The sequence below is a fragment of the Leiobunum rupestre genome, chromosome 4, assembly GCF_980474605.1.
Source record: "Leiobunum rupestre chromosome 4, qqLeiRupe1.1.hap1, whole genome shotgun sequence".
Lineage (NCBI taxonomy): Eukaryota > Metazoa > Arthropoda > Arachnida > Opiliones > Sclerosomatidae > Leiobunum > Leiobunum rupestre.
In genome coordinates, this window is record NC_143387.1 from 1,073,008 (window position 1) to 1,083,491 (window position 10,484).

At 39.9% G+C, this 10,484-nt stretch overlaps 1 protein-coding gene across 1 annotated transcript; it reads left to right on the forward strand.

The window, feature by feature from the left end:
* Positions 1-4,567: 4,567 nt before the first annotated feature.
* On the forward strand, positions 4,568-5,178 carry LOC149945852 (uncharacterized). The gene is made up of 2 exons (XM_090171467.1): positions 4,568-4,720; positions 4,790-5,178. Exons 1-2 carry the CDS (start codon positions 4,702-4,704, stop codon positions 5,176-5,178), a joined length of 408 nt encoding a protein of 135 aa, XP_090027593.1. The 5' UTR covers positions 4,568-4,701.
* The last annotated feature ends 5,306 nt before the right edge of the window (positions 5,179-10,484 follow it).

Consider the following 10,484-nt stretch of genomic DNA (forward strand, 5'->3'; position numbering starts at 1 on the left):
ACCGCCCTCTTTCGATATCGGGTCGTATTTTACTACCTCGTATTCCCAAATTTCGTGAATAGAAATGACCTTGTAAACCATTTCGATTGCCAACTGTACCTCGTCTGCAACCCAAGTACCAGTTATTTGTCGTTCTGAGTCTTCGTGGGGACAATCCTGCTGGTTTCGAGACTCACTACATTTTTGGCAGTTGGCAAACACTAGTTTCGATCCTATTCTTTGGGGTAAAACGGGATGGTAGAGAGATTGAGGCGGTAGCATTGTGGCTTTTATTAAACCGTTTACGGTAGAAATGTCAGGGAAAGGAGCTTTTACATGTATTTTAGGGTGTCCCACGGGTAACTTGCAATACTTGTTACACCATGGATAGAGTGAACAAATATCAATGTATTTAATTTCCTCCCCCTCTTTACACTTGTGATGTAATTTCAAGGCTGACGTACGTCCTCCGAAAAAGGCTTCGCGGGGGCGGATTGGTTCTTTAATTTTAAATTTTAAATTTTCGGTAGAAAGATAGGCGTCGATGACGGAGTTAGTACTCCTCTCAGCTTTGAAGGTACATTCCCATTTTTCATGGACAGTGTATCCCAATTGTTTCAAGCGGTTAGCGGTAGCAATGGTTGATCCGTATCGCGAATTATGGGTCTGAGTGTGGTCGCCGTATAACGCTAAGTTTCTATTGATAGGAAAACACTTTTTACACCTGTGATAATAACAACCGTGATATTGAAAGACTTCGTTATCGAGAAGTCCGTCCACGTTAATGTTAAGAATTCTAGGTTCAAATCCATTAAAAGCAGACTGAATTTCCTTCCCTCGTAAGTGAGACATCCATTCAAGCCATTCGATCGCGCCAAAACTCTGGTTGCAGTTCATACGATAGCCGAAAGGGGGCACTACACCAATCGTATCGGGCAGTAAAAAGTGTTTCCTAAAAATAAAACTGCATACTCCCGCAATCGTTAACGCGGTTAAGAACGGGTCTATTTCGAATTTATTCATGAAAATAGAACGAAATGATAAACAGCCTTGCAAAAGAATGTTTACGTCCTGGCGGCAGTATCGGATTAAATCTCTTTTGTAATCAAAATAATTAAAGTTGGGGTCCGAATTACCGCAAGCTTCGGACTGGGAATCGTTATACCACTGGATAAATTCATCGTAGGCCTTACCTCTTAAACGATTAGGGTCGTACTTGTCCTTCGGAGGCATGTCATTATGTAGTACGTAATTGGTTTCGTTCGAACGGGCTGGATCAAATTCATGGTCTACGGTATTAAACAATAAATGCGGGAAATGTCCCTTATTTAAATTATTATCTAAACCGAATGTGGAAACGAATTGAGAAAGTGCAAAGGGCATAAAATTTAAGGAATCTAAGAATTTTAATTTTTTATACTGTACATTCATGAATTTGGTCCCGTCTGTCAAGACTTTAGGGGTCCACATTAAATCGACCATTTTACGTACTATAAATTGCGCGTCGTAACCTTTAGCGTTATGGGCGATACATATAATCTTATCAGCGACTCTGTTAAGCGTACGAAGATACTCTAGAAAGTCGCCGACGGGGTCTTTTGAGAGAAATATTTTCTCCCGAGGACCACTACCGCATTTAGCACATGCGTACTGACTATCTTTTTCTTCGAAACAGAATTTACACGCTTTTTTCGAAACGCATAAAATTGGTTCGTGAATCAAAGCATTGGCGTCAGTACGATTTGTTTGTTTACATTCCAAGTCATAAAAAACAAAGACTTCCGTTTTTGGAGTACTTCTCTTAGTTGGTGGTGATTGTTCATTGTCGGAGTCGTGGACCCGTTTATTATTGCTATTTATTCGAGAACGAGTAGTTTTATCGGCAGAATCTTTACGGTCGGTCTTTAAAAGTTGCATGTAACATAGATGACCTGCGGGGTTAAACTCACTACACGAAAGACAATAGGTCTCTCCGCAAACGTGTACTGCCTTACGCTTAAACATACTGACAAATTTTCCGCAAAGATTACAAACGTAAATTTTATTACATAAGGGCTCGGGTCCTGATAAATGGTAATCGTAACAATTTTGATTAGGGAAAACTCTTAAACATGTTTGGCAAGTTATTTTATCTACGTCCTTCCTGCAATCTTGTTTTCTACAACAAGCGTGACAGAAAAGAAGGCATTTATGCTCAGTGAGATTATTAAAACCTACTAAACATTTTTCGCAAAAGTAATTAAACGCGAAAAGGGGTTTAGGGTTAGTAATTACGTTGAAATGTGTGTCAATATTTAGAAGATAAAGACGTTTGCGGAGAGGCCCTTCTAGTTCCCTATCTTCTTCGACGTCGCCGAAAATAACTAAGGGTACGGGATCGCGTAATCGAAAAACGATAATACTCTATTCGGGCAAGATTTCTTGGAACCGAGTTAAAGCGTCCGGACCCGCGCATTCTTCGTCTGTTAATGCAGAATATACCAAAAGGGTCCTAGCTTCGCGGGTCTGTAATTGCGTTTCAATATTTTTTCCTATACACTGTCTTATAGTAGTATATTTTCTTTTAAGTTCTCCATCATTTTTATTATCCGTGTATTCTCTATGAGCTATGGCTACTACAAGAGCTCGTGCTAAACAAATTTTATCAGGGTTATTTATCGTTATGGTGCATTTTTTATAAAAAGAAAACTCTTTTTCGAGGGAAATCCCTAACCCAACTGGTCTAGTTCCTCCTTGCGGTAATCTGACTCGGTTAAACGTAACCGTAACTATTCCTTCAAAAAAACTACCATCGTTCTCGGATCTATAGCTTTTTTCATCGATATACGTCATCAACCATTGCAAGTCTAATTGGTCCCGACGCCGGAAACTGACGTGAATTTGAAAGCCGTGGTTAGTGACGTTCACGAATGAAACCGAAACCATATCTGAAGGCAAACGGTCCTCCAATAGGGTTTCCATCAATATATAAATACCGTTTTCTATATTATTTTCTAGTTTGACATTTAAAGTTCGTCCCATTAGTCCGAAATTTGGGAAATTTTGGATATTATTATTTAATATTTTAATAGAACCTGGTAAATTAGGAAAGGACGGAGGCGTTATTGGAACGTCAACTAAACCACCTCCAACTTGAGGGGGAGACGAAGTGGGGGCAGCCAAATTTGTGTTCTCGGGGTTCGCGTTTTTCTCAGCAGTCTGAGACGGTGGAGGTGAATACTGCGGAGCTCGTGAGGGGCCAGCGACCGCTATAGGGTCATTATTACGCTGAGGGGAAATATTATGAGGGGGCCTGCTACTACTAGCCGTACGAGCAGCTAAGAACGCTTTAGCTTCCTCGAACATTTCGGCTGCTCTTGCGGCTGCGGCTGCAAGTTCCTCCGCGTCCCGTCGGGCAACTTGTACGTTCTCAGCTAAACGCTGAATGCTGTCCGTACTGGGGGACGACATGATAAAATTATCTTCCAAAGATAAAGAGTGGCACGTGTCATCTGATTCTAGAAAGGGTGAGGGAGCATCCATAGGCGTATACGAGGGCGAATAACGTACTTCGTCAGGTGGGATAGAACTAGGTCTTAAAAGGGGTGAAGGTAAATTAACGATAGGGGGCGAACAAATTTGATGGGTTAGTTGATATTCTCTAAGATAATCTCGTACCATTGTCATTTCTTTTAAACGTTCCAATTGCGAATCAGTTACTGTAGTTAAGGAAAGGGTAGGGTCTTGGGTATCAGTTAAATCTATTATTTCCATTTCTGGAGAATCGGGTAAAGTTACTATGGGTACTTCCGGGAGCTCGTTATCAGTTATATCAATCAATTCAGGGGAGTCGATTGAAATCATTTCCGGGGTATCAACTAAATTAATTTCTGGGTATTGTACACCTTTCATTTTAATGCCAATTTACTTAAACCTTATTCAAAAAAATTACGATTAAAAAAAATCAAAATAAACTTACGTAGAGAGAGAGGGCGCGCTTAAAAAATCCTGGTACTAGACGCACAAAGAACAACAATAGAGTGACGTTCCCCCGGTTCAGGCACCCCCTTATATAGGGCCTAGGGGAAGATAGTAAGCTTATCTCTTATTCCCAAAGAACTTGTTCAGTTCTCGAGAATATATTAGGGTTATGCTAAAATTTATACTTATTTACGCAAAATATTCCATTTAACTTCATTTCCGATATGGACACTGAAGTACAAACATCTGCCATAATCACCGTCCTGAAACAACCTTCTAAAATTATAGCCGTAGTGATTATTTTAATTACAATTTTCTTATTTGAGTTCATTTTGTGGTATTTTGAAAACGTTTCTACCGTAAAATTGTAACTTTTTTTCACTGTAGTTCACAAAATGGTATTAAAAGTATACTAATTTTATGTTAATTTCTATTAATTGTATTGTTTTCTAGGATATGATTGCATCACAAGCTCTCGAGAGGAAACTACAATGGGTTTTTTTTTCTTCCAAGTGGATTAATATGTGACGTCAATGGGAATAATTAGAGTTTCGAGCACGAGACGGTTTAATTTCGAGTGTCTAGAACTGTTATCTCAGAGAGAGACAGCTGATAGAATTTGAGGGTTATTTGAAGTTTAGATCACGAGATGAATTAATCTCAACAAGATAGGAACTGATTAATCTCCCATGCGTCATTTCTCTCTGAGACGCTGAACTGAAAAGAAGTGCATCCGCTTTGCTCTCGTCATCTACCGTAAACATGGAAAAACGATCTATTGGTAAGCATTATTTTATTAATACTATTACTATTTCAATAGACAAAGGCTTAACATTTTCATTTTCTATAGCCGAGACGCATACCGTATCCAAACGCAGGGGCCAAGAAAGACGTATCAACATAAAAATCACGTTAGGAGGATCAGTCTACATTTCTTTTGGTTTCGACGGATCAAAATTACAAGTTCTCTTCTTCAAAAAATCGAACGAAAATATTCTGTTCCTGACCTCCGAAGCTTTCACCAATCTACTCTCTCTTTGGGGAGAGCTTTTCGCCGCTACGCAAACCGGAGCATCGTCTCTAACCCACAACATCATCGACCATCACGACAACAACGTATCCTTCGTCGCCACGACCAACAACATCAAATTGAACTCTGCCTACGGTCATGTTCTGGATCTGGGAGCTCGCGAAATCGGCGAGTTCCAAAAAAAATTGATTTTATTCGGTTTCAAATAAATCTTTTAAACGAACATAAAAATGTTATCGAATGTATGTACTTAGCTATTGTTAAAAACCTTAAAAAATTCACGAATTATTATATGGAAAACCTTTCGAGGGTTTATTTTTGTACCCAGATCAATTTAATTCGTACCATCAAGTAAAATCTTATTTTGGCTGTTTTAAATCACCCTCGGAAGTACTACAAGATTTTACTAATTTACTCGTAGATAATCAATTAACCTGTAAACTTAGCTACTTTAATTTGTTTTCATTGTGTAATGCACAAGATAACCATCTAATGGAATATCTGATAGTACCTACTAACATGTAAAACAAAGTTCTAAAATAAAAAATTAAATGTAAATAATTTGTTATTATTATTGCTTATATCCTAGAAATTAAGGGGTTCGGAAGCGATAGGGGAAATTATGGTTAACGAGGTGGGGGTTAAGAGTAGAGAGGGGTAAATTCCATCCTTCAGAAATCTGCGCGAGGAAAACAAATTCTGGAGAATGGGGATGGGGGAAAGCAACTGGTGAACGAGAGATAAAGTATCCAGTGAATGGGGGAAAGCAGCTGGTGAACGAGAGAGAATCTGGTGATTAGAAATTCTAGTGATTAAGGGAGGAACGGGGGAGCGGGTGAACGGCGGGAGCCAAGCAACAGCTTTGTGTCCTTCTGGTTTAGGACCATTGTCAGTTTTTTACCATTATAAAACTCAGAGACAATGCTGTCCATCAATTGAAATAGTTTAAAAGTACTTTTATTTACATAAAGCAAACCACCTCTGTTGTTTTTTGTGACCCAGGCAGAGATGTTAATATCAGGTAACTCAGAGTCTAAATATTGCTTGACCTCGTTGAAAGATCCTTTTATTGCAAATGAATTCAATAAATCCCACTGATACGGAAGACTCTTCGATATTGATTTTATCGTTGCACCAGCAACATAAAAAAGTATCTGTTTGACCTTCAGTTCATCCGTCTTGGAAGCAGCCATGTTGGATACTTTATTTTCACCAACTAGTGGCTGTGGCAATTTATTTCTTAAACTCGTATCATTTTTAACAATATCACATTGCACTAAACATAAAACTTTTTTCACAAATCTAGCAGCGATTGATTGTTGACCAAAAAAAGACAGGCAACTAAAAATCTGCAAGGTAAATTGTTTTGTCAAAATTAGTGTTAGTTTGTTATTTGAAAAAAAAAACAATCCTTACTGGTGGAGCTATCGAAGCTATATAGTCAATGGCTTCCTTTAAAAACTCTTGATTCGAATGAATTGTTTGCCCTATTTCCCAAAATGACTTGGAGGTTTTCAGGTTCGCTAGTTTCAAACACAATGAACGCAGACCAGAATTCCACATTGTTGCTTTTTTATTGATTCCCACTTCTATTAATTCTTGAACAACTGCCACTAGGCAATCATCAGCTGAATGTGGTGTTCCTAAAGTTTGATATTGTTCCAAACTTGAGTTTATGATTAGTTGAAAATCGGTATCAGTCAAATCTGTAAGATTGAAATTTAATAATTACAGTAAAATCTATAAATCGATCAAAATTTAATTTTGATCAACGTACTAAATAAACTTCCAACTGGTTGGATCTTTATCCTTTTTTTTGAGCTAACAACAGCACCCAAATTGGTTTTAGACACAATGCTAAACTTAATAGGAGTTAATATAGAGTCATCTTCGCAATTTTCTATGATGTTTGACAAATCATTTTCGATAAATTCTTGCACGATTAACGTGACATTTTCATCCCTTTCCTCTTTAATTCTATTAAAGTTATCATCATTTTCCTCCAGCGATTTGTTCATTGTTTTTCTGTATAAAGAGTACAAACCAATTAGTGCTGAGCCAAGGCTTAGCATAAAATTACGTTCAAACAAAATAAATAATTTGTAAATTGTAATAATATTTCATATCTAGTTTAAATTTATAAAATACATACTTCCCTAAATAGCAATGATCTTCTAGAACACCATTCTTCTTTGTTTTATAAATTTCGCCATAGTTTTCAGTAGATATCGTCGCACGAGCCATTTTGAACCAGCCGCTTTCCAAACGACCTTGACGGCCCCGCAATTAGGGTACAGCCAACTATTTCGGATAACGCGAAGTAGGCCGCAAAGAGACAGTGGGGGGGGGGGTACATTTTTGGCTAGCTTTTCCTGTCCGGTTAGATTTAGCGTCCATGATTTTGCACACGAGCGATTTGCACGTGCGCGCTAGAAAAACCTATATTCATCTGGCGACTGTAGCGCGCGCTAGTAGGCTTGTTAAAGCTAGGAGCAACAAACACAACACCAAACACAAGGAGAACGCAACCCGTCAAAAGTCGTGGATTTTCCTGTGTACGTTTTTCATTGGCTAGACGCTTTAGCGCCTGCTGCCGTCGGAAGTGGAAAATTCGGAAATTGTCTTCCCCCGCCCGTAAAACGTTCATCGTAAGGCTCGTGACGCTCCTCCAATGAAATTCGTACACAACCCTTCGTTAGCGTGTTTAAAGGCTAGCTGCGTTCTCCTTGTGTTTGTTGCTCCTAGGTGAAAGTAAGAGGCTGTAACGTAAGATCAACATTTAAACAAGAAGGCCAAGTTAGATTATAAAAAGAACTATTGATCTCATTGTTTCGATTAGACAAATAAAACGTTCCTATATTAATAAATTAATAAGAAAATGTTTTCTTTTATACCTTTAATTCGCAGTTCTTTGTCTAAGCCGATAAAAATATTATCCTTTTTGGATATTGGGAACCCCAGTTGGGTTATCGGCTTAAGCGCCCCCAAATTAAAAATCGTGCTATTAATCAAAATATAAGTGTTAAAAGCGTATACACCATGTATACGCTAAAATCATTTAGCAATTTAAAGTAAAGCTTCCAATGTCCGCTACCATGGTACGTCGATAATGACAGTAAAGCACCGTTTTATAATAATAATTTAAAATATATAGGTTATGAGGTATTTTGACTCGTAATATGTGACTATTATGTCGAGACTATCGACGGACACGTTGAGGCCCTAACCCTGTCACGCTAAGGGGGGGGGGAGGAAAAAGTAGGCGGTTTTATTTTTTTTGCGTCCTCGCAGCAGCGTTAATCGCATCCGTAAACGTAATTTTTAAGAACCAATGAGCTTGCAGTATTATTTGATTTTATTAAAGCGGAGGAGCATACCGGGGGCCCCAACGGGTGGAATTTGAGAAACGCTAAAAATAATCTCGACATATTAATTCTCCTTGAGTATAAATAAATACATTCTTGATGTAACATAATGGCAAATGTTTTGAAAGGTATGACGTGTTGAGCAAGCTAAGAGTTACCGTCTTCTTTAAGAGTATTTTTAATCCAGTCGTTAATGTGAAACCATAGTGTGAAACGTTGTTTCACCTGTTTGGTAGAATTTTGATTTCCTTTACTGGAAAAATCTATTTTGGCGTCAAAAGACTTCGCCAATGAACCAACACACTTACATTAAGCTTACGTTGATTACCTATGTCGACATGGATGGAAAATATAGTGGCGTCAAAAGACTTCACCTGAATTAATGGCTTTAAAGTCGCTTGATGACTTAGGCCTAAGGTGGTGCCTTGGGTAGTAGCCTAGCTGATTATTATTATTATTATTATGTCGTTAAGGCAAAACACTTACATTAAGCTTACATTGAATAGAAAAATCGACAAAGTGCCAAGACCATAAGCATCAAGTATCAAATTAATTTTTTCCCCGATCTAACACACAGTGGCGTAGCCAGGATTTGGTTTCGGGTATAGGGAAAGGTCTTACGTGTTGAGCAAGCTCAAAGTTACCGTCTTCTTAATACTGTCTTCAATATTTTTACTCCGTCACAGTTATGAAAAACGAAATAGGAACATATCAGTTAACCTCAAATATCTTATGTAGCGAAATTTAATATACACGCGTCATAATAATACGCGAAATGCTTTATTTTCCGTCCCGCTTAAAGGTAGAAAATAAATTGAAATTCGAAATTCCCGCCTTTCTAAGCGTGCCGAAATAACAATAAGAGGGAAAATCGAGAATTTTCAGAGCGTCCCTCTTTCGCGCGAGGGACTTCTTTAAGATCGTGGAAAGAGGGGAATCTCCGCTCTCGGGCGTGAGCCTTCAACGGCGAGAGGCAGAGGGAACGCGGAAGGGTGGGGTGCATTTGGCCGACTCCGCATTTGGCCGACTCCTCATTTGACCGACTTTTCATTTGGCCGACTGCTCATATGTCCGAATGCCCATTTGGCCGACTGCTCATTTGGTCGACTTTTCGGTTGGCCAAATGAGCAGACCATATGGCCGACTACTCATTAGGCCGACTACTCATTTGGCCGACTACTCTTTTAGCTGAAATTCTGGTCGGCCAAATGAGCAGCCCGTTTGACCGACTGCTCATTTGTCCGACTACTCATTTGACCGACTGCTCATTTGTCCGACTACTCGTTTGACCGACTGTTCGTTTGACCGACTGCTCGTTTGACCGACTGCTCGTTTGGCCGACTGCTCGTTTGGCCGACTGCTCATTTGAACGACTGCTCATTTCACTGACTCTTATACTATAGCCTGTCCTTATCTATGTCTTAAGTGTTAGGTTGACTTATAGAACGGGCAATGTATTCTAAGTATTGGCGCCGGACCGGCGCCCACCCAGCCCCGTTCTTTATAACCAAGCTGGGCCTTCTAAAACGCGACCTAGAGGACAGTACCTAGCCAAACGCACCTGGTATCGTCTAAATGACGTATGAGCAGTCGGCGAAATGAGTAGTCGGCCAAACGAGTAGTCGGCCAAACGAGTAGTCGGCCAAACGAGTAGTCGGCCAAACGAGCAGTCGGCCAAACGAGCAGTCGGCTAAATGAGTAGTCGGAACAATGAGCAGTCGGTCTAATGCACTGTCCATTTGGCCGACTGCCCATTTGGCCGAATTCTCAGTCGGCCAAATGGACAGTCGGACAAATGTTCAGTCGGTCAAATGAGCAGTCCATTTGGCCGACTGTCCATATGACCGACTTCTCAGTCGGACAAATGTGCAGTCGGCCAAATGGACAGTCGGCGTAACGTGTATTTTGTGGTCGGCCAAATGAGAAGTCGGCCAAACGAAACTCTACCACGCGGAACAGAAACTCCCGAGATTCAGCAAGTCCCTCTTTCACGGGAGGGAGATCGCCACGAGCGTCGAAAGAGGGGAAAAATATCTCTTTTGGGGGAGCGTTATTCTTGAGAGGGAGAGGGAACGCGGAACAGAAATTCCGGAGTTTCAGCAAGTCCCTCTTTCACGGGAGGGAGATCGCCACGAGCGTCGAAAGAGGGG